General features: G+C 42.7%; 1 protein-coding gene across 1 annotated transcript in view; it reads left to right on the forward strand.

Moving 5' to 3' along the window:
• Positions 1–25,188, forward strand: part of LOC126248721 (PDZ domain-containing protein 8) — a 259,346-nt gene that overhangs the window by 97,660 nt on the left and 136,498 nt on the right. The window contains exons 2-3 of the mRNA XM_049950028.1: positions 4,994–5,191; positions 16,624–16,816. Coding sequence (XP_049805985.1) covers positions 4,994–5,191; positions 16,624–16,816 — 391 coding nt within the window. The remainder of the gene's footprint in view (positions 1–4,993; positions 5,192–16,623; positions 16,817–25,188) is intronic.

Raw genomic sequence — 25,188 nt, forward strand, 5'->3', positions numbered from 1 at the left:
TTGATCTCAAATACATTTACGGAAATAATTTAATTTCTAGAAATAATTTAATTTCTGAGGTGGGTTGTTCAGACTTCATTTCTATAATCAGAAAAGATTAAAACTGTTGCTTCTCCATGTGGGAATTATAATACGATTTACTTACAACTTTCAAGTAAAATACAAGGACCAGAGATGGTACAGTTTTGTATGATGCAATATATGCATTCCACACTCAGGAAATCCTTGCAAGCACTATCAATATGTACCAAAACGCCACACATAAAAACAGCATTTTTATGGGGATCATATCTTGGGTCCTGTTGGTGACAGGAAAGCAGGGTCAAGTGTTTAGGATAGCCCTTGGGCTAAGGAACATTTGTTTACACAACAGAAGGATCACCTTACTGTAACTATTCTGTAGTACAGGGTTAATTTTTGAATATTACACACTCCCTCCAGCTGAGCGAAATGGAGCAAATTGGTTGGTTCTTTTCACGTTAGATAGGGTGTACAATGCACATTAAGGGTCTTATGGAGCCACCATTTAGTTCATGGACGATTCCTTAAGAAAAATGTCTTTTTCACCATCAGCAGCGGATATCTAAATAAGTAACTACAGCAGATTGCACAAATTTTAATGGTACATTCTCTAGGCATTGATCTAGACTCATGCTCATAAATTAAGAATAATGCTGATACATGGTGAAAAAATGCTTTGGTGGGCAGTTTGCGGGTTTAAGTCACCTCAGGATATGGCCTTGTGGTGCATTTGATCTGCGGTCGTCACACAGTGGTGCTGGCAGCAGTCCACATGTGCAGAGATGTGTTGGTGCATGTCAGAGTACGTTGCAGCGAGTAAGTGTGCAGACATTTCCAGACGTGCTAATGGTGACTGTGTGTTGAAAATGGCTCAAAGGCAGACGACTGAACAGACATGGTTAATTTGCCCAGAGACCTTCAAGGTGCATTCCACTGACCCCTGGTCACAGGAGAGCCCGTAAAGCCTGCCGTCAAGAACACAGTACATGGTCATTGGAACAGTGGTCCCAGGTTGTGTTCAACGACGAGTCCAGGTATAGTCTGAACAGTGATTCTTGCTGGGTTTACACCTGGCATGAACCAGGAACCAGATACCAAACCCTTAATGTCCTTGAAAGGGACCTGTATGGAGGTCATGGTTTGATGGTGTGGGGTGGGATTATGATTGGTGCACATGCACCCCTGCATGTCTTTGACAGAGGAACTGTAACAGATCAGGTATATCGGGACATCATTTTGCACCATTATGTCCGCCTTTTCAGAGGTGCAGTGGGTCCCACCTTCCTCCTGATGGACGATAACGCATGGCCCCACTGAGCTGCCATCATGGAGGAGTGCCTTGAAACAGAAGATATCAGGCAAATGGAGTGGCCTGCCTGTCCTCCAGACCTAAACCCCATTGAGCACGTCTGGGATGCTCTTGGTTGACGTATTGCTGTACGTCTTCAAACCCCTACGACACTTCAGGAGCTCCAACAGGCACTGGTGCAAGAATGGGAGGCTATACCCCAGCAGCTGCTTGACCACCTGATCCAGAGTATACCAACCTGTTGTGTGACCTGTGTATGTGTGCATGGTGATCATATTCCATACTGATGTTGGGGTACATATGCAGGAAACTGTGGTGTTTCGTAGCACATGTGTTTTGGAGCGGTTTTCTCAACGTATCACCAATACCGTGGACTTACGGATCTGTGTCATGTGTGTTCCCTATGTGCCTTTACTATTAGCACCAATTTTGTGTAGTGCCATGAGATGTGTCACCACATTCTGTAATTATCCTTAATTTATGAGCATGAGTGTAGAAGTGTAGTCATCCTGTTTTCAAAAATCTTTATCTGTTATCGAGAAACACACCTAAAACATGGTTTTTGGGTACCAAAACTGAGCCATGGATTTAAAGACAGCTGTGCACTATAAATGGCTGAAACATTTATGATATTTCCTAATATCCCTATCTCGAACAACCTTGAAATTATTCTTAATATTTCTAACCGTCCCTGAAATACAGAGGTTCCAAGTTACCCTATTTGCACACATAAAATACACACGTAAAATCTGTTTTGAGGTGAAAAAGTAGTTTATAAAGTAAAGTAATGTGGAGAAATATGCTGTAAAGTGTTCTCATTATCATCAGAAGGTTTCTGGGAACCCCATGTTGTAGCACTGAAGCACATACAAAATTTTTGTGCACGTACAAGTTGCATCCAGAAAGTAAGTTATCCTATTTTTTAAAACAGAGACAACATAGTTACATGAAAATCTCTATTGGTAACAGAGGCCATCTTTTGACATAGTCACCAAAAGAACTGAGACGCTCATCATATCATGGGATCAACTTTTGTATTCCTGTGGCGTAGAAGTCTGCCACCTGTGAATGGAACTGGCATGTGACAGTCTTCTTCAGCTCTTCATCATTGTCAGAATACTGACTGGATGACAGGAATTTCTTGAGGTGCAAGAAAAGATGGAAATCGCTGGGAGCGAAATCTGGACTGTATTCTGGTTAATCAAACAGCTCCCAGCAGAATTTCTGTAAAACAGTTGCTATCTGCTGAGCCGTCTGAGGATGAGCATTGTCATGGAGCAGCACAACACCTGCAGTAAGCATTCCATGCCTCTTGTTCCGAATGGCATGTCACAGTTTCCACATTGTTTCACAGTAATGGTCGGCAGGAAGTCAATTGAGCAGAATGCTCTTCCTGGCCCAGAACATTGTGCACATCACTTTCTGCACTGATACAGTCTGTTTGAATTTCATTTTGACTGGAGATCCACTGTGACGCCAATGCATTGATTGCTGCTAGGTTTCTGGGGTCAAGTGAGAAATCCATGTCTCATTGCCCATGACGATCATGTTGAGGAACTCATCACTGCCATCATGATATTGCTGCAGAAATGCCAGTGCTGCTCCAAAGTGTTTCATTTTGTGGTTGAGCGTCAAGTTTTTCAGCGTCCACCTGACACACAATTTCTTGAACAGCAGGTGCTTAGTGAGAATTTCCTGGAACAAGCATCACGATATTTGCAGAAAATGGCTACGGAGCTCCATAAACTCGAAATGACAGTTCTCCAGGGTTTGCTGCTGTGCCAGCTCAACCATATGATCATTGATGAGGGATGAGCATTGCCTCTTCCTAATGGACACTTTGACGACATTCAGAAAAAAAGCCTGCACCACCGTTGGATCATCTGTTTGCTCATTATATTCTGTCCATAGTCCTGACAGAGCTGACAATGAATGTCGATGAATCCTATGTTTTATGCATTAAGGAACCTTATCACTGAACAAACCTCGCAGGCAGCGGGGGGACGAATAAGAGATGCTATTTCGGGGCACTGCTGCTGTGTTACTGGCTTCAGGTGGGATCTGCCTGGCTGGAATTTGATTCTCACATCTGAGATCCGTTGTGCATGCACAAATTTCCTGGCTAAATACGTCTACTTTAAAGGAATAAACATCGGGAAACCTACTTTCTAGATGTGTCTCATAAAATCCAGTCTGAGGTGTAAAATTTGTTCTACATTATTTCAGTTTCATGTAAGTAAAAACTATCAGAAGTTTACTAACCCATGAAGTTCCTTTCATATGAGTGACATGCTATTCTGTGGCAGGGAAAAGAAGGGAACCAGCAGAAAAATGCTCCTGTCAGAGCACAAAAAGGATGAAACTGCTCCTGTTTAAAAGATTCCCACTGAAAAGTGGGGTACCACCTACCTCATCCTACCTTCCTCAGCACATTCAAAGCTTTTCCTAAAAATTTTGCCCTGCAAACATAATTGCACTTTTTGTCAGTGGAGAGGAGGAGACAGTGGAAGTGGGAAAGAGATGGTAAAATAATAAATACTGTAAGATAGTAGACAGTGGTTGCGGCTTTGGTGTAGAAAGAGTGGAGGATGCAATAGAAGTGTGAGAGAAAGAGAGGAACATGATGGCTGTGGAACATAGTGGACTGTGACAGAACAGTGCTAAGAAAAGAGTGGAGGGGACAGTGCCAGTGGGAGAGGAACAAAGAGGAGGAGGTGGAAGTGGGTGAGAGCCAGTGGTAATAAGAGACAGAGTGTGTGACAGTGCCAGTGAGGGAGAGAGGGAAATTGTGACAATGAGAAGAGACAACAGCAGTGGGAAGGAATGAATGAGATAGTAGCAGCAATAGAGAAGAAGAGGGAGACAGTGACAGTGAGAGGAGGCAGTAGTAGTAGGACAGAACAAAGGAGCCTGTAGCTGTGAGACAGGAGACAGTGACATAGAGACACAAAGAGATAATGTCCCCGAGTTGGGCTGAATGAGTGAGTGAGATTGGAAAAATGGGAGTGGGTGGATTTGAGTGGCTATGGTCCAGTGATGTGAGCAAGTTATAGTTAGGGGAGCTTGGAGTAGTGAGAGGTGGGTTGCATGTTCAAAAGAGCTTGAATAAGTTTGTATGTCAAAATTTTTGGGAAAATTTTTCAAGGTGTTGAAAAAGGTAGGATGCAGCAGCTGGTACCCCACTTTTCAGTCAGAGTCTTTTAAACATGAGCATATTTGCCTTTCTTGTGCTCTAATAGGAGCATTTTTCTGCTAGTACCTCACATATTTTACAAATACCTCACATATAGTAACATAACGCCTGTAAACTGTCTAATCCCCCCCACCCCCCTCTTACTCCCAGACACGTGCAAATGATTACACCTACTATGGAAATTAACAACATAGATTACACAGAGGGAGTGCGTTTTCATTCTTTCATTCTGAGCTTTTGATTTCAAGTTGCATTGTGTATAAACTGGTGCTTTAGAAATTCCATTATGCCCTTGACTTCCAGTTCTGTTGGAGTTTAGCAAGCGTTTGTTAGTTGTGCTTACCTTCATCACCAAACCCTTTTCCAGATGTTTTCTGTGTAATGCAGTATGTTCTTTGTGTCCAAGGAATTGTTTGCCTTTGGTTGCCAGTTTCATTTTTCAGTAATATTTATCTGTATTGTGTTCACAGGATTTGGAGGAACTACTGAAACAAGATGACACATTCAAGAAAGAAAACTGTGCTGCTCTTAATTTGCTATTCCAGTTCCTATTCAAAGAGCTTAGGCACACAAAGGAGGTTCAAAAATGGTTTCTGCGGAAGCTGAGCCTTGAGTTTGAAGAGTTGTTAACAAGGACAACAACTGGAAAACTTTTTGACAGTATAACAGTATGTTGAATTCTGTGTGATTTAGTTAGTTTAATGGAAAATATTATACTTATCTGGTGGGGCTCACTGGGTAAGTGCCAGACTTTAAATCTAGAGGTCTGGGATTCAATCACTAGTTGTAGAAATTTTCTAACAGTTCTTACATCCTTAGCCTTTGGCAATGATTTGTTAATTTGAAAAATTCCAATTTGCACAGTGGTCAAATCACATATCAAACTATTAGTCCCCTTATGAGTGGCAGGACAAGTCAGTTGAATTTTGGAGGAGGGAAAGGTCATACCACCTTCAGCAGGACCATACCTAGTATAGCACTGCAGTATTCAAATCAACAATCATTTTGAGGACAGCTTTACTTTGTTTTGTTAAATTTATATGGTACCTCCTTGTGTAGGTTGTAAGTTTTCACTGTCATCAATTTCGTTATTCTTACAGACAGACACCTTCTGTTTTGCTGTTTGTTAGGCTGATTGTCTAAGTGCTAGATCCAAAGGTCCTTTACCCAGTTAATTTAAGAATGTCTTTCTAATGCAACTTCAGTTTTGCTTATGTTACATTTGTTTGGATGTGAAAGAAACAAGAGGTTCCACTGTCATTCAAATTTTACATTAAACTTTAACTTTGTTTTGAATGAACGCAGTGCAGTAATGCAGCGTTATTTGTGAAATCTAAAGATGGATATGTTTTCCTACAACCATCCCCTTCCACCTTCATACACTTGAGATGATTTCCATCTGCACAGGGTTGTATCCAAGGTGACCTAGACCTGCGACCCTGCTTCATTCCTGTTTCTCTTCTGACATCATTCTGGAATGGACTTCTTGCAATACTCTTCTGCTTTTTCTGCACAGTTTTCTCTCATATTTACTTCCTGATCATGGAGCCTTGAGCTATGTAGGCTAGTTGCAGGTAATTGTTTCGTGCTTGTATCAGTGGATTTGGTAAGTAACTTTTACTATTTCTGATGAGTTTTCAGATTTTTTCCTGAATTTGTTCAAAAATTGATCATGAGTTTAACACACCCTTACCAACAGTAAATTTACAGTTTATCTATAGGTTTTTTGTGGGTATAAGATTGTTTGATTTTCAGAACTGCTCAGTAGGGAATACACTGTGAAGCAGACAGACAGTTTTGTTGTACACTTTATGGTGTGTAATGTTAGTGAACCATAGCCATATACTACAATAAATCCACAACTAATGCATAATTATCCACTGAATATGGGGTGGTACTGCAGAACTGACACACTGTTGTTCTCATGATATCTGAAAGCTAATTAGTGTAATTCTAAAATACATTTCAAACTTAATTTTTTTAAATTTAGATCTGCAGATATCAAAACGAGGTAAATCAAGTTTTTTCCTTCCTATTTTATTTCTCTCCTCTCACATGATCTATCCCCTTTGTGACTACTCCAACTTTACTGCTCTGCTGCACACAGCTCCTTAGTATTTACACATGGAGGGTCATGAGCTCAAAAGAATATCTGCACTGGATGTTGTTTGTGTTTGAATCAACTTAAATTGGACAAACATGATTACTAGACCATTGTTTGAAATACACAGCAACATTCATCAAACCACGTAATGCCTTTTATGTGAGGGCATTATGCTGCTGGACAGCTCTTGAAAGCTAATGAACATCTCATTCTTCTTTTGTTTCTTAAATTACTACTTATCAATAGCCATTGTGGATTATCACTTTCATTAGAAATATCTTTACACTTGTTGGTGTTAATTTCTGAAGTAATCATAATTAGTTACTTACCTGTCCAATGTTGACTGTATGTCTTCATTGCAGTATTTCTGATGCAGCTTGCTCTCTCTGGAGCTAAGGGTTAGAATAGGATCATGGTAGCCCCTGGCTGCCACAAAAGGTGATTAGAAGGAAAACAATGTGATTATTGTCTCATCCAAGGTGAATTCCCAAAGTTAGCGGCACAGCCATGGCTAGGGCAGCCCTCTGTATTCTATTACACTAAAATACCATCCCTACTCTTTTGACTTCTAATATGTTTGGTCTCCAGATTAAGATGTAAGTACTTTTTCTCCCAATTTACATATGTGTGGGCAATTTGGGGCGAAGCCAGATACAGGTCACAAATTCCATCCTCTGTGTGTTATGGCCCCAAGCACCCATTGTCCAGGAAGTTTACCAGCCTGCTGAAGGATGGAATGGGAACTGATGGCAGTTGTCGCGTAATCTTATGGTTATAGGCACTGGGACTCTGAGCTGTGGCTATCATGTGAGAGAGCTGTTGGCGTGATGGGGTGTCACCAGTGGAGAGAGCCTCAATTTGGAGTGAATGGTAGTAGAGTGGCGTGATGTACAATTAATAGAGTTTAAACCCCATTGCACTAACATCCTAGACCATTTCATGGAAAGGTCAGGTGAGAAGAATTGGTGCAAAACAGTTTGGTCAGTATCTAATGTTCCTTAGGAGCAACAGCAAATTGTTTAGTAGGAGGAAAGAACCATTATTTTTCGTGGAACAAATTGCAGACAAGTTTGTTGAAACTGGAGCTGCTGAAAAAAAAAAAAAAAAAAAGAAAAAAAAAAAGAAATAGAGGAACACATCCCTGTTGATTAAGATGTTGAATACTTGCTCATTCATATGTCGTTTTGGATTGGTACAAGCTGTTAGGATTACTCCCCATAAATGAAAGAACATAGAATATGGATTTTCATGGTGACCTTACGCTTCATACTGATGATATGTAGTGCTTGCCAATGCAGAGTGCTGAGATGTTCAGTTTGAGTTGGAGAGGACCAAAGTTGAAGAGAATCATCCTTGCAGATGAAGGGAGTGTCTTATTTGAGCAGTCCCAGGTCCTCTAATGATGTGATGTAAGGCCTGACACCTCTCCCATCCCCCCTCCCCCCAAATCCCCCACCTATGAGAGGCTTCAAATGTCTTGCAGTTTGGATATAGTACTTGTGATACTATCTGTGCAGGCTGTGGAAGGTCAATGCATGAAGAACATCTTCTAAGCTGTCTCCCATATGCATAAACTTCGTAGTACACCAATCTCCTCGATCATCAATATGCCACTTGTTTAAGGAGAAAAAGATCCTCAAGTGTAATACACTTTACAGCTTGTCATACTCAGATGCCAGGAAAAAATGTGAAAGACTCAAAGCATCATTCTGTCATTGAACTTGATTAGTACGGTGACAAAATTTTCATCTGAAGCAACTACTCAAAAATCATTGCCACTTTATGCTCCAACTTTAGTCACATAACTAGACAGATCTCCCACCAAGAGAGAAGACATTATTCCTCAGCTTCAAAACCTTCCACACCATGGAAAACTGCGTCACTGCTGTAGGTAGACAGAACTCATTCTCCTCGGGTATCCTTATGGATGAAGATATCAATTATGGTAGCCTCTTTCTGGAACAAAACTGGCACTGTCATACATGAGCCAGTGGTCTGCCAGTCATAGGAAAACATACTCTATCTTCTCAAATATGGACTAGGGTTTGTTGATACCTGTGGCTGTCTACAACAGCATCAGAAATCTCTATTAAAGATGAAGCTGTTACCAACCCACATGTTATTGCTGAGCACTTTGCTTTGCATTCTAGTGAAGTGTCTTCATCCAACCATGGCACCCAGACCTAAAAATACATTGCATAGTCTGTCCACCAGTTATGTGGCTTACAGTGCCTGATGCCACATAATGTTCTTTTCTGTGAATGAGTACCTCACAGTGCACTAGCATTGTGATCAGATATGTCTTGAGAACCTTTCAGAATTCATAACCAGTTGCTGAAATATCTCATCAATGAGGATAAAACATAAATTCTTCAAATTTTCAAACATATATGGCAAGAAATATAATTTCCTTCCCATTGACAGGGAACTATCATTCCTGTTTTGAAAGCTGGAGAGGACCTTAGCTTCTTGGACAGTTATGGACCAATATCAATGATGATGAGGCTGTGCAAACTATTTGGAAGGGTGGTGAACATGCAACAGTTTGATGTTTTGAATCCTTATGGTGCCTATTCTAGTACCAAAGTGGTTTTTGGGACTTTTGATATACCACTGACCACCCATTGTGCTTGATATTTGCAGTCCAAAAGCTCTTAAAGTCCTGGTGCCACTTAATTACTGCACACTTTGATTTTTCAAAACTGGACACTACCACTTGGCACAAACACACCCTCTCTGTGCCCCAGGATTGGGACTTCTGGGTGTGCTTACCAATATTTTCTCTTGGCTGTTTAACATTCATATTGGAGTGATACTCTCAAGTCGACATACCGTATGTGTGAGAGTGAAGTACCGAGTAATTGTGTCTGTTTACCGCCCTTTTCAGTACTCTGATCAGTGGCATCATGTTCATTGTAGTCTATATTTTTCATTATCACTGTATGTGGCTGATTGCTGCCTACCATACAGTGACACATGATGGCTGCTACTGAACTTCATCTCCAGTGAGCCATGTGTAAGGCACAACACTTGACCATGAAGCTTTATTTTCAGTTATCTCATTTCAAAACCTGTGTAATGGATTTTTGCATGCTGTGGGACTACACCCCTGTCCCAAGTTCTACTTAGGTGATAAATTGTTAAAAGAGGCTGCATCTTTTATTATGCATGGCTGTCCACATCTATGCCAACTGAAAACCAACTGTCTAGTTAACACTAACACTCTGGTTCCTCAGTGACCTGACTGCAAGTCTTGAATTTAACTCTGGCTGAGCTATGAATGTGTCAGTGTTTGGCTTGCTTACTCCCATTTGCCATAGTAAAGTATAGCTGATGACTACAGTGCATTGCACGAGATCAGTCAACAACATTCTAGCAGAAGTAGATGTCTTGTTGCCACAAGTCTGAAGCTATCAGCTGCTCCTTAACGATGAAATAATGAGCTGTCTGGTGTCAAACATTCCATGTCATCCTGTTACCTTTCATAACCAGTGATATAGGCTTTTTATGAACTGTCCCAATGACAGTAGGCCAACTGGAGTGTAATATGGGAAAATTTTTAAAAAATTACTCCCCAGCTTCCTTCACTAAACTGCACACATGGATCACTTGTCAAGTATCACCTTGATATCCAGTTCACCCTGAGATATGTGTAGACTAAAGGAGAATAGAGACCCTACTGCTGTCAAATATTTGTTCAACTCCATACTCCATTAATATCCCAGCTTCAAAACTATGTATATGGGTGTCTGTAGAGGCAATGTTAGGGTGATGACGCTATAGTATACGTGAAAGTACCTACATGGTTACTCTGCAGTTCACACTTACATGCCTGACAGAGGGTTCATTGAACCATTTTCATACTACTTCTCTACCATTCCAGTCCCGAATGGCGCATGGGAAAAAGGAACACCTAAATATTTCCATTCGAGCTGTGATTTCTCTTATTTTATTACGATGATCATTTCTCCCTGTGTAGGTGGGTGTTAACAAAATATTTTCGCATGTGGAAGAGATAGTTGGTGACTGAAATTGCATAAATAGATCTCACTGCAAAGAAAACCACCTTTTGTGTCAGTGACTGCCACCCCAACTCGCGTATCATATCAGTGACACTCTCACCTCTATTGCGCGATTACATGAAACGAGCTGCCCCTCTTTGCACTCTTTTGATGTCCTCCGTCAATCCTACCTGGTAAGGATCCCATACCGCACAACAATATTCCAGCAGAGGATGTCTCTTTAGTGGGTTTGTCGCATCTTCTAAGTGTTCTGCCAACAAAGCACAGTCTTTGTTTCGCCTTCCTCACAATATTACCTACGTCGTCTTTCCAATTTAAGTTGCTCATAATTATAATTCCTTTCGTGAATTGACAGCCCACAGCCCTTAGATTTGTGCGATTTATCGTATACTCAAAATTTATCAGATTTCTTTTAGTACGCATGTGAATGACCTCGCAGTTTTCTTTGTTTAGTGCCAATTGCCACATTTCGCACCATACAGAAATTCTTCTCTCTAGATCATTTTGTAATTGGAATTGATCATCTGATGATTTTACTAAATGGTAAATTACAGTGTCGTCTGCAAACAATCTAAGTGGGCTGCTCAGATTATCACGTAGATCATTTATGTTAATCAGGAACAGCAGAGGGCCTATGACACTACCTTGTGGAACGCCAGATATCACTTCTGTTCTACTTGATGATTTACCATCTATCACTATGAACTGTGACCTCTCTGAGAGGAAATCATGAATCCAGTCACACAACTGAGACAATATTCTATATGCATGCAATTTGATTAATAGTCGCTTGTGAGGAACGGTGTCAAAAGCCTTCTGGAAATCTAGGAATATGGAGTCGATCTGAGATCCCTTGTCAACAGCACTCATTACTTCATGGGAATAATGAGCTAGCTGTGTTGCACAAGAATGATATTTTCTGAATCTGTGTTGGTTATGTATCAATAAGTCATTTTCTTCAAGGTGATTCATAATGTTCGAGTACAGTATATGCTCCAAAATCCTACTGTGAATTGAGGTCAGTGATATGGATCTGTAATTCAATGGGTTATTCCTATTTCCTTTCTTGAATATTGGTGTGACCTGTGCTACTTTCCAGTCTTTAAGAACAGACCTTTCGTCAAGTGAGCGGTTGTATATGATTGCTAAGAAAGGCGCTATTTAGTCTGCATACTCTGAAAGGAACCTGATTGGCATACCATCTGGACCAGAAGACTTGCCTGTCTTAAGTGATTTTAGTTGTTTTGCAACACCTAAGATATCTACTTTTATGTCACTCATGCTAACAGCTGTTCTGGTTTCGAATTCTGGAATATTTACTTCATCTTCTTTCGTGAAGCAATTACTGAAAACTATATTTAGTAACTCCGCTTTAGTATAATCATTGAGTGACTGTAGAAGGATGCAGGATCACGTGGATACAATTTCTATTTGGTGTGATGAATGACAGCTTGCTTTAAATGTAGAAAAATGTAAGTTAGTGTAGATGAGCAGGAAAAACAATTGTGTAATGTTTAAATACAATATTAGTAGTGTGTTGCCTGACACAGACACATCAATAAAATATCTAGGCATAACATTGTAAAGTGGTGTGAGATGGAATTAGCACATGAGGATGGTAGTAGGGAAGGTGAACCATTGACTTCAGTTTATTGGGAGAAATTTTGGAAAGTGTAGCTCATCTATAAAGATGGCCACATATAGGACACTAGTTAAACTTATTCTTGAGTACTGCTTGAGTGCTGGGGATCTCCATCATGTCAGATTATAGGAAGACATACACTCCTGGAAATTGAAATAAGAACACCGTGAATTCATTGTCCCGGGAAGGGGAAACTTTATTGACACATTCCTGGGGTCAGATACATCACATGATCACACTGACAGAACCACAGGCACATAGACACAGGCAACAGAGCATGCACAATGTCGGCACTAGTACAGTGTATATCCACCTTTCGCAGCAATGCAGGCTGCTATTCTCCCATGGCGACGATCGTAGAGATGCTGGATGTAGTCCTGTGGAACGGCTTGCCATGCCATTTCCACCTGGTGCCTCAGTTGGACCAGCGTTCGTGCTGGACGTGCAGACCGCATGAGACGATGCTTCATCCAGTCCCAAACATGCTCAATGGGGAACAGATCCGGAGATCTTGCTGGCCAGGGTAGTTGACTTACACCTTCTAGAGCACGTTGGGTGGCACGGGATACATGCGGACGTGCATTGTCCTGTTGGAACAGCAAGTTCCCTTGCCGGTCTAGGAATGGTAGAACGATGGGTTCGATGACGGTTTGAATGTTCCGTGCACTATTCAGTGTCCCCTCGACGATCACCAGTGGTGTACGGCCAGTGTAGGAGATCGCTCCCCACACCATGATGCCGGGTGTTGGCCCTGTGTGCCTCGGTCGTATGCAGTCCTGATTGTGGCGCTCACCTGCACGGCGCCAAACATGCATACGACCATCATTGGCACCAAGGCAGAAGCGACTCTCATCGCCAAAGACGACACGTCTCCATTCGTCCCTCCATTCACGCCTGTCGCGACACCACTGGAGGCGGGCTGCACGATGTTGGGGCGTGAGCGGAAGACGGCCTAACGGTGTGCGGGACCGTAGCCCAGCTTCATGGAGACGGTTGCGAATGGTCCTCGCCGATACCCCAGGAGCAACAGTGTCCCTAATTTGCTGGGAAGTGGCGGTGCGGTCCCCTACGGCACTGCGTAGGATCCTACGGTCTTGGCGTGCATCCGTGCGTCGCTGCGGTCCGGTCCCAGGTCGACGGGCACGTGCACCTTCCGCCGACCACTGGCGACAACATCGATGTACTGTGGAGACCTCACGCCCCACGTGTTGAGCAATTCGGTGGTACGTCCACCCGGCCTCCTGCATGCCCACTATACGCCCTCGCTCAAAGTCCGTCAACTGCACATACGGTTCACGTCCACGCTGTCGCGGCATGCTACCAGTGTTAAAGACTGCGATGGAGCTCCGTATGTCACTGCAAACTGGCTGACACTGACGGCGGCGGTGCACAAATGCTGCGCAGCTAGCGCCATTCGACGGCCAACACCGCGGTTCCTGGTGTGTCTGCTGTGCCGTGCGTGTGATCATTGCTTGTACAGCCCTCTCGCAGTGTCCGGAGCAAGTATGGTGGGTCTGACACACCGGTGTCAATGTGTTCTTTTTTCCATTTCCAGGAGTGTAGAAGCAATTTAGAGGGGTGTTACTAGATTTGGTGCTGGTAGGTTCAATCAAGATGGGAGTGCTATGGAGGTGCTTCATGAATTCCAGTGAGAATCTCTGGAGGGAAAGAAGACACTATTTTCATTGAACACTTTTGAAAAAATTTAGAGAACTCTCATTTGCAGCTGACATCACAACACTTATTCTGTTGCTAATGTACATTTTGTGTAAGAACTGCAATGACAGGATAAGAGAAATTAGGGCTCCTATGGAGGAATGTAGAAAGTTGTTTTTCTGTCGTACCATTTGCAAATGTCTTGTAGTGGTGCAAGGTACCCTCCACTGAGCACCATATGGTGGCTCATAGAGTATGTGTGTAGATAAGACTATGAATTGGTGGCACTAGACACTGATGTGATTTTATTTTGTTATGAGAGGAACCATGCTGATATGAGGTGGTGCTCTCATAACCGTAGTCAGCGCATTCATAGTGTTGCCACCTTGGCCTTACTGAGGTGGGAAATAATGTTGAACACTACAATACTGTTTGTACTTGCAGATAATGAGACAGCTGTTAGATGAAAGTTGTGTTTTATGATGGAAAGCAGATTTTATCATATACTGTAATAGCCTTTTCAATTCCATGGCAGTGTCAGAGTGGGTGTGAATCAGGGACTCTCCCTGCAATACCAGCCTGGAGGAGCATCCAGCCAGTGCTTCTGCCTGTGCTGAAATTCCTAATATGTGCTTTCAGTAGTTTAATCTGTTAACCTATTTTAGTCACCTCAAGTTTTTCTTGTTTTTACCTGCAGAAAAGACCACTGTTGGGCAGCTGAATTTATCTTTGACCAAAGTAAATTCCTGCCAGTGCCCTCAATGCAGCCCTTTAGGAATGGAACCAGATGCTTCTTGCCAACATTGTTGCTGTCAATTATTAATCACTTCCTGCTGATGCATTTTAGGGTGAGCGTAGAAAATACGCCTTATCTTACAATATCATCTTCGCAGCTGGGCACACTTCTGCATGGACACTCTCAAACATAACTCCATTCTGATCATTTAGAATCCACAAATACACGTTGCTTGTATCATATTAGTATTTTAAATACCCAGACATACTGCTTATCCTCTTAATCATTTGACCTCTGATGTTAAAATGTGACAGCAATTAGACCTTTGATATGGAAAATAGGCATTATTTTTCTTGTTTGTCACTGTCGTTATGAACTGTATCATGAGTTAAGAACTGTACATATGTTGCATTTTGCCATAAGCAGCTTTGTAAGATGTACACTATCAGATAAAAACTATCCAGACACATTTATGGAATGCATAATTGACCACTAGATATCCTGAGACAGACTCACCACTATAAAAGGAGGTGGGGAGTAATGTCTTGTCAGTCGAATAGAGGAACAGCAGAAAGGGGTGGTAAGCAGAGCTAAGTGACTTCAGATGTGGATACTCATTGGATATCACCTGAGAAGCAGATCCATCAGGGATATTTCAACCCTTCTAAAACTTGAAAGTTGACTGCTGACAATGTGATTGCAAAGCGGAAATGTGAAGGAACAACCATAGCTAAATCAAGACAAGGCAGACCTCATGTACTGATGGTCAGGAACTGCCAGAGACTGCGGAGGCGTCATGTCAGAGGTTTGAGTCCTCCCTGTGTGTGTGTGTGTGTGTGTGTGTGTGTGTGTGTGTGTGTGTGTGTGTGTGTGTGTTGTTATATTAGCGTAAGTTAGTTTAAGTAGTGTGTAAGTCTTGACCTAAGCAGTTTGGTCCCTAAGGAATTCACACACATTTTAACATTTAGATTGTGGGGAGGGGAGCTGTAAAAAGAATTGCATGAAGTCAAAGGAAGGAATTACTCATGATTCCAAGGTGATACCAGCAGTTGAGCTAACACAGTGACTGTGTGTAGGAAGTTAAAAATATGAGGTTCAGTGGTTGAACAGCTCCTCATAAGCCACACATTTGTGTTGTCAGTTCTAAGTGCTGCTTGAGGTGATGAAAGAGTGACACCAGTGGACAATGGATCACTGAAAACAAGTGATATGGAGTGATGAATCACACTATGCCCTGTAGCAAACTGAGGCAAATGTTCATGTTGGGTGAATGCCTAGAGAATATTACTTTTCATCATATGTATTGCCAAAAGTGAAGCATGGAGGAGATAGTGTTACAGTATGGGGATATTTTTCCTGGTTAGGGCGTGGTCTTTTATTGTGCTTAAGAAAACCCTAAACGTGGAAGGATGTGAACACATTTACAGTATTGTATACCGTGTACAGTAGAGAAACAGTGTGGAGACATTGATAAAGCCATGTCTTAGAGGCAATGGTTTGGACAATAACATACCTGTAATGGATGGCCTGCGCAGAGACCTGACCTGAACCCAATGGAACACCTCTGGGATGAGCTAGAATGTTGCCCTTGTTCTAGGCCCTAGTGCCGTAAATTATTACCTTCTCTGGTTTTGGCTTGTGAGCAAGAATGGACTGCTATTCTTTCGCAGACATTCAGAATCCTCATTGAAAGTGTTGGCAGCAGTGACTTGAACAGTCATCATGACTGCAGAGGATTGACACATACCATATTAAAGTCTGCTAATAGGTGTCTGGATATTTATAATCAGATTGTGTATGTTTTTGTGCATTCCTAAACAACTGCACTGTATCTAATCTGATGACACTCTGATGCCATGATTGTCTCATAGCACTCATAATTTCAATAGTTTTGTAATTATATCTTTGCTGTAAAAGAACATATAATTTTTTGTTTCTAGATTAGAGATATCCATCTTGGGACACAGTTTCCAGAAGTGAAGAGTATTTTGGTAAAGGATGTTGTGCTTGATGAAGTCAATAAGCACCTTGACACATTGGAATTGTGCTTAGATCTTGAATATTCTGGTGGATTTCAGTTATCTATTGATGCCAATATGGTGCTTGGCAAAGCAGCTTATGTGTCAGTTAAAGGTATGTTGTTATGATTATAGTGCTTTCATGAACTAATTAACATTATTTGATTTTGGAAAATAGCATTAATTTTGTGCTAAGAGTTCATGTAGTTTTTTAATGTCAATGAAACTGCATTTTTTGAAGATCAACACATGCTGGTATTAATTATTGAAGTAATTTCATCTGTATCAAATTGTCAGTAAAAGTCTAGAATAAGGCCAGTGGTGTATTTATGTGTTTCATGCAGGAATGTTGTCAGTGTTTGCCATGAGATATGATGGGAACAAAGGAGCGTATGTGAGATGTTTGTGTTACACAGCCAGTCAGAGAGCAGCAGGCAAAAAATGTGTTTCGAAGTAGAAGATTGAGAAAAAATGGTGAAATATTGCTGTAAACAAGGATTTTAAATTCAGTTGCTCCTTATTTGAGTCACAGCTATGTAAACTGTACCAGTATCTGAAAATTAAGGACAGTGTTGCAACCCTTGATATATTTGTAAAAGCAGTGAAATATTTCTGTGCTCTGTGTTGTTATGAAATCAATCTGTACGAATACACTAAGTAAGTGTATCAAAGTTTTTTAATTATATCATGGGAGAAGATGCGTGGCTCAATGTTTATTAACGTATCGAATGTGTGACTCTGTTATAAATAACTTTGATCCATCTACCTTCTCCCATGATTGAATTAAAAAATCTTGATCCATTTACTTAAAGTGGCAGCTTTTGTTGCACTTGCAGGTGATTCCATCCACACAAATCTTTCACTGTGGTCAGCTGCCAGGCTTCAGATCCAGATGTCTGGGGTTCATCCCCAGGTTAATTCAGTTTTCCTTTCCACTTGTTATGATGCAAATCGATAACTGTTACATTTGAAGGAACCAAATGTTAATTCCTAGCTACTAGTGATAAATGGATGGGTACTATAAAATAACAATAGTTGTTCCAGTTTGTGTGTGTGTGTGTGTGTGTGTGTGTGTGTGTGTGTGTGTGAGAGAGAGAGAGAGAGAGAGAGAGAGAGAGAGAGAGAGACTGTATATATCAACTATAGAGGCCAACGGGATCTGTTGCCGTAAGAATATGGATATGCAAGCAAAAGATTAGTTGGCACAAGTGCACTTAAAATAAATATATTGTACTCAACTTGTGGGCGAAGAACTGCTACACTGTTGACAACTTGTGGCAGACATGGCTAGCTATAAGCAGAGGCATGACATGGGCATGTGTCTAAGTACACTGAATGTTCGCCAGTAGAGATAACTGTCAACAACTCAGTGTAACGTTCAGCAGCTGCTATCAACTTGCAACTAGAAGTAATCTTGAACTAGAAGACTGGTGACATAGTGCTCACCACTTATAACACCATCCAGGCAGTCTTCATTCGTCGTAGTGGTCTGGAGGCTTTGCTGATGTTCCAAGTGCTGCTTATGGTGGCCACAGGAGTCTTCGAGGCCCTGGCTCCGACAATATTGATAAGCTGTGATACTACTATCTTTATGGTGATGTTTCCATTCCCTGTGCTTCAGACTGCTGTATGATGTGGAAGAAAAGGGGGCACTGTCATTAGGTTTATACATTGCCTGAGTGGGCAGAGTAGCCGCCGCCTGTCCCGGTGGGTGCAGCAAGTGGAACAAGGTGCGGTGGTGCCATCCATGAAGCAACTTCATTGACAATGTGCCATGGCAAGTCTGGGAGTTGCAGGACAAGAAGAAGAGCAGCAAAGCTTGGTCCCACGTGTTGTGGGTGTGTAGTTTATCCATTTGCTGCTTAAAAGTGTGAATGAAGCATTCTGCTCCTTCATTGGACTATGGATGAAAAGGCGTGCTGGTGATGTGATGAATCCAGTTAGCTGTACAGATGTTCTTGAATTCTTCAGACACAAATTGAGGTCCATTAACAGTCACAAGCAACTCAGGTAGACCCTCAAGGCAAAAGATGGACTGAAAAGCCTGAAGAGTGCAACATGCCATTCCAGAGTGCATGGGAACCACTTAAGGAAATGAAACTTCCTGGCAGATTAAAACTGTGTGCTCGACCGAGACTCGAACTCGGGACCTTTGCCTTTCGCGGGCAAGTGCTCTACCAACTGAGCTACCGAAGCACGACTCACGCCCGGTACTCACAGCTTTACTTCTGCCAGTACCTTGTCTCCTACCTTCCAAACTTTACAGAAGCTCTCCTGCAAACTTTGCAGAACTAGCACTCCTGAAAGAAAGGATATTGCGGAGACATGGCTTAGCCACAGCCTGGGGGATGTTTCCAGAATGAGATTTTCACTCTGCAGCGGAGTGTGCACTGATATGAAACTTCCTGGCAGATTAAAACTGTGTGCCCGACCGAGACTCGAACTCGGGACCTTTGCCTTTGACGGGCAAGTGCTCTACCAACTGAGCTACAAAAGCACGACTCACGCCCGGTACTCACAGCTTTACTTCTGCCAGTACCTCGTCTCCTACCTTCCAAACTTTACAGAAGCTCTCCTGCGAACCTTGCAGAACTAGCACTCCTGAAAGAAAGGATATAGCGGAGACATGGCTTAGCCACAGCCTGGGGGATGTTTCCAGAATGAGATTTTCACTCTGCAGCGGAGTGTGCGCTGATATGAAACGTCCTGGCAGATCCATGTGCAAATAGTTGCTCTGAGCTTTGATAAGCAATTTGGAGGCTATTGGTCTGTCATCAGAACCAATAATCACTTAAGGAAACTTGGCATTGGCATTGATGACAATCATCTAACGAGTGTACCAGTAGGTTCCAGCAAAATCCAAATACATGTGCTCCTAGTCACTCCATAGGTAATGACAAGAGCCACCATCTCCATGTGCAAATAGTTGCTCTGAGCTTTGACAAGCAATTTGGAGGCTATTGGTCTGTCATCAGAACCAATAATGTATGAGAGTACAGCACCAGTGCCATAAAAAGAGGCATCCATAGCGAAGACTACAGGCTTTGAAGGATCTAAATGAACTGTGCAACAATCACTGAGGGTGAAGGCAGTGCAGTGGTGCTGCAGTCTGAGCTGCATTCAGATTGAAGTGGTTGTAGTATGTCAGCTTCCCTAGCATTGACTGTCATTAAGTAGCTTTCCTTGGAAGTGTGAGGTCACAAATGTACTGCAAGTGCAACTGCATTGGATGAACACCCTGAGAATTAATCACATGCCCCTAATACTCAATCTCAGTTTGAATGAACACACACTTGTCTCTGTTGTATTTAATGCCTCTGATAACCAACAGGCTGCACAAATTAATAAGGTGCTCATCTGCTGTGTGATCTGGTACCATTATATCATCTACATAATTTGTACACGAAGGCACAGATGCAGTTAATTGTTCCAAATAGTGCTGGAAAATTGTTGGTGTGGATGCACTACAAAAAGGCAAACAGAGAAAAGTGAAGAATTCCATGTGCTTGTTAATGACAAACACTTGCTGAGACAGTTCATATAAAGGGATCTGCAGGTATAGGTTGCATACAGGTTGATTATAATCAAAGTTAAATTTTCAAAACAATGTAGAAATAACACCACTTGTCAGAATGATATCAAATTGCAACATAATATTATTGGAGAAGGGGGAAAACATTTGCAGAAGAAAAAATAGTGTGAAAATTGATCAATAGATGGTGTTGTATGTGTCAGAATACATAAATGAAAACACCTGTCATGCGCATGACCCATTGATGTTGGTATAAACACACCAGGTACATGGCTTTTCCTCCTTTTGGGTCTGCAACGTTTGCCACGACTGTCTCAATGCAGGATCATGCGTTGCTTGTAAAGCTGTATTACAAGAATGATGACTGTGCACACATTGCTCTGCAGAAGTTCTAGGCACTGGCATTGGTCCAATGACTGCCATGGGTCTGGAGAAAATGATTAGGAAGTTTGAAAAGACATATTCTTTTGGTGTGCAACCTGGTAGTGGGAGGAAACAAATTGATTCGACATCAATGGAAGCAGTGGCCACAGCAATGCAGCAGGAGACAAGTGGTGGTGTGCAAATGTGTAGTGCACAGAGAATTGCCTGAACATTGGACATACCCATGATCACGGTGCGTAAAATCCCAACTTACCAAACGACGGAAGCAGGAGTGTTGAGATCGATATGTCTCGACCATTGGGTGCCATACATCACCTTCCCAAGTGTGAGCAAAGATCAAACGTGTTTTTGGGCAACAGACCTCAACAGGTGTTCCCGGTGTTAACATAAATGGTGTGTTATCTACTGATGCAAATGCGATTGCCGACCACTTTTCTGAGCACTATGCTCAAGCCTCTGTGTCAGAAAATTAACCCCCAGCCTTTCGCACTGTCAAACGGCTGATGGAAGGAAAAGTCCTCTCGTTCACTACATGCTGTAGTGAATCCTATAACGCCCCATTTACAGAGTGAGAGCTCCTCAGTGTCCTTGCACATTGCCCTGACACAGCTCCTGGGCCATATCGAATCCAAAGTCAGATGATTAAACATCTCTCGTCTGGCTACAAGCGACATCTCTTCGTCATCTTCAATTGGGTCTGGTGCGATGGGGTCTTTCCATCGCAGTGGTGGGAGAGCACCATCATTTCGGTGCTCAAACCCGGTCAAAACCTGCTTGATATGGATAGCTAGCGGCCCATCAGCCTCACCAACTTTCTTTGTAGGCTGCTGGAATGTATGGTGTGTCGGCAGTTGGGTTGGGTCTTGGAGTCACGTGGCCTGCTGGCTCCATGCCAGGGCGGCTTCCGCCAGGGGTGCTCTACCACTGATAATCTTGTGTCCTTCTAGTCTGCCATCTGAACAGCCTTTTTCAGGTGCCAACACCTGGTTGCCATCTTTTTTGATTTACGAAAAGCGTATGACACGACCTGGGGACATCATATCCTTGCCACATTATATGAGTGGGGTCTCAGAGTCCTGCTCCCGATTTTTATCCAAAATTTCCTGTCACTGTGTACTTTACATGTCCAAGTTGATGCCTTCCATAGTTCCCCCCATATCCAGGAGAATGGCATCCTGCAGGGCTCTGTATTGAGTGTCTCTCTATTTTTAGTGGCCATTAATGATCTATCATCAGCTGTGGGGCCATCCGTCTCACCTTCTCTGTGTGCAGACGATTTCTGCATTTCGTACTGCTCCACCAGTACTGCCGTTGCTCACCAGCACCTACAGGGAGCCATCCATAAGGCGCAGTTGTGGGCTGTAGCCAACGGTTTCCAGTTTTCGCCCGCAAAGTCGTGTGTTATACACTTCTCTCGGCATCGTACCATTCATCCAGAACCGGAACTTTACCTTAATGATGATCCACTCACTGCAGTGGAGACATATCAGTTCTTAGGACTGGTTTTCAATGCCCGATTGACTTGGCTACCTCACCTTCATAAGCTTGAGCGGAAGTGCTGGTAGCACCTCAATGACCTCTGCTGCCTGAGCAACACAAAATGGGGTGCAGGTCGCTCTACGCTGCTGCAGCTCTAGAGAGCCCTTGTTCAAACCCACCTTGACTATGGGAGTCTGGTTTATGGTTCGGCGGCACCCTCAGCATTGTGTTTACTCGACCCAGTGCACCACTGTGGTGTTCGCCTAGCAATATAAGCTTTTGGGATGAGTCTGGTGACCAGCGTCCTTGTGGAGGCTGGAGTCCATCCATTGCAAGTTAGGCATGCATAACTTCTGCCTAGTTATGTTGCACATGTTTGTAGTTCTCCTGCGCACCTAAATTTCTGTCTGCTTTTCCCACCCATGTCAGTTCATCTCCCGCATCGGCGACTCGGGTCAGGGCTTCCAATTGCAGTTCATGTCCGATCCATTCTTTCTGAACTGGAGTCCTTGCCTTTAACACCTATATTTGAGGTCCATTCACGTACACCTCCATGGTGTACACCTAGACTGTGGCTGTGCCTGGACCTTTCATATGGCCCTAAGGACTCAGTTAACACTGCGGCTCTCCGCTGCCACTTCCTCTTGATTCTTGACATGTGCCGAGGCGATGAAGTGGTTTACACCGACAGCCTGATGGCTGATGTTCACGTCGGCTTTGCATATGTCCATGGAGGACATATTGAACAGCATTCCTTGCCCAATGGCTGCATTGTTTTCACTGCCGAGCTAGTGGCTATGTCTCATGCTCTTGAGCACATCCATTCATGCCCTGGGGAGTCGTTTCTTCTGTGTACTGACTCCTTGAGCAGCCTACAAGCTATTGACCAGTGGTACCCTCATCATCCTTTGGTAGTGACCAGCCAGGAGTCCCTCTATGCCCTGGAATGGTCCAGTCATTCAGTGGTGTTTGTCTGGATCCTAGGTCACGTCGGAATCCCAGGGAATTAACTTGCTGACAGGCTGGTCAAACAGGCTACGCGGAAACCGCTTATGGAGATTGGCTTCTCTGCAACTGAGCTGCATTCAGTACTATGCGACAAGGTTTTGCATCTTTAGGAGACGAAATGGCATAACTTCAGCATGCACAACAAACTGTGTGCCATTAAGGAGACCACGAATGTGTGGCAGTCCTCCACGTGGGACTCTCGCAGGGACTCTGTGGTTCTCTGCTGGCTCCACATTGGCCATGTGTGGGTGACACACAGCTACCTCCTGTGCTATGATGACCCACCTCAGTGTCGGTGTGGCGTCCGGCTGACAATGGTCCATATCTTGGTGAGCTGTCCTCCTTTGGCTGCCCTGCAATGAACTCTTCAGTTACTGGACTCGTTGCCATTAATTTTAGCTGACAACGCCTCATCAGCAAATTTAGTTTTACATTTTGTATGTGATGGTGGCTTTTATAATTCTATATAAGTTTTAGCGCATGTCCTTTGCTTCTTTGTGTTCTCCATTCTAATGCTTTCAGGGTGGATGTTTTAATGTGTCACAGAGTGGCTGGCTTTTCCTTTGTATTCTCATGGTCGGCCAGCCGTGGTCATCTGCTCTCTTGTTTTTACCCCTTCTGCATGTTTCTTGCTTGTCTCTGTGGTTTTCTTTTCCTGTTTTGTCCATGGTAGTGTTGGTTGTCCTGTCGTTCTTCTGGTTCTTCCTTTCTCGTACGTCTCCTTTCTTTTCTTCTTTCCCTTGTGTAATTATTTTACCAGGAACAAGGGACCGCAGTTTGGTCCTTTCCCCACCCTTTTTTAAACCAACCAACCAATCAGCTGAATAGCAGGATGGTTCCTTTGGAATCATCATGCCCAATTTCCTTCTTCATCCATGCCCATTCCAAGCTTGTGCTCCATCTCTGTTGGCCTTCGTGCTGGTGGTATGTAAATCCCCCAAGCTTGCTTCTTTACTTCCTTCCTTTTGGAGATCTAAACAGTCCAGAAACATTACCCTCATAATCTAGTTGGACCGTGGTATCAGTTTGACCATGCAATATCTCCTGACCTCCCTTCCTTCATTCATTTTATAAATTCCACTTAACATGCAGTCTGAATGATATGTTTCATCTTTATTACCTCCCCTGTCCTTGCTTGTTCTTGCTTCCAAAAAATAGGTCAGGCTTGTGTTATTTTGTGTATTTTTGTCATCTGTACCAGCAGTTGCATCTGTTAAAGTGAAATAATGGGTAGCCCAACTTTCTGTATGGGGATGTGATGTTACTACAGTTAATTTATTTTGAGTCATGAGATAATGTGAACAACATGCATCATTGCTGGTAAATTTGATGTAATAGTAGTAACAGTTGTAAAAGTCCTTTGGAGTTTCTTAAGAACTGAAGGAACTGTATCAATCTGAAATTTTTATCATACTATTCTCAGTATTATTATTATTATTATTATTATTATTATTATTAGTACTATCATCATCATCATCATCATCGTTATTACATTATTACTATTCCCTGACTCCATAACCAGTGTTGCATGGTGGTACTTTACTCATAGGGAAATGGTTCAAAACGCGGTGTTGAAAAAAATGTTCTTCATTAGACTTTGTCAGAGTCCTCGATTAAATTAGAAATTTCTTGTAGTGTCTCAGTAAGGAACTGGCAGTGGCTTCCAACCTGTGTCTTATCACCACCAATAACAAAAACTTGACACTGCTCCCCCCTCCCCACCCCGCATTCCACATTGAATAGTACACACAAACAAGATTGGAAATATAACTGAGTTCTCAGACAAAATTCTCTCCAAGCAAAGTGGCACAGTGGTTAGCACACTGGACTCACATTCGGGAGGATGATGGTTCAAACCTGCATCCGGCAATCGTGATTTAAGTTTTCTGTGATTTCCGTAAATCACTTCAGGCAAATGGCAGGATGGTTCCTTTGAAAGGGCAAGGCTGACTTCCTTCTCCATCCTTCCCTAATCTGATGGGACTGATGACCTTGCTGTTTGGTCTTCTCCCCCAAATCAACTAACCAATCAACCAGCAATATTCTCATTTAGAAGTGACACACACAACTACATTGCCCTCGCC

Source organism: Schistocerca nitens, chromosome 3 (assembly GCF_023898315.1).
Source record: "Schistocerca nitens isolate TAMUIC-IGC-003100 chromosome 3, iqSchNite1.1, whole genome shotgun sequence".
Lineage (NCBI taxonomy): Eukaryota > Metazoa > Arthropoda > Insecta > Orthoptera > Acrididae > Schistocerca > Schistocerca nitens.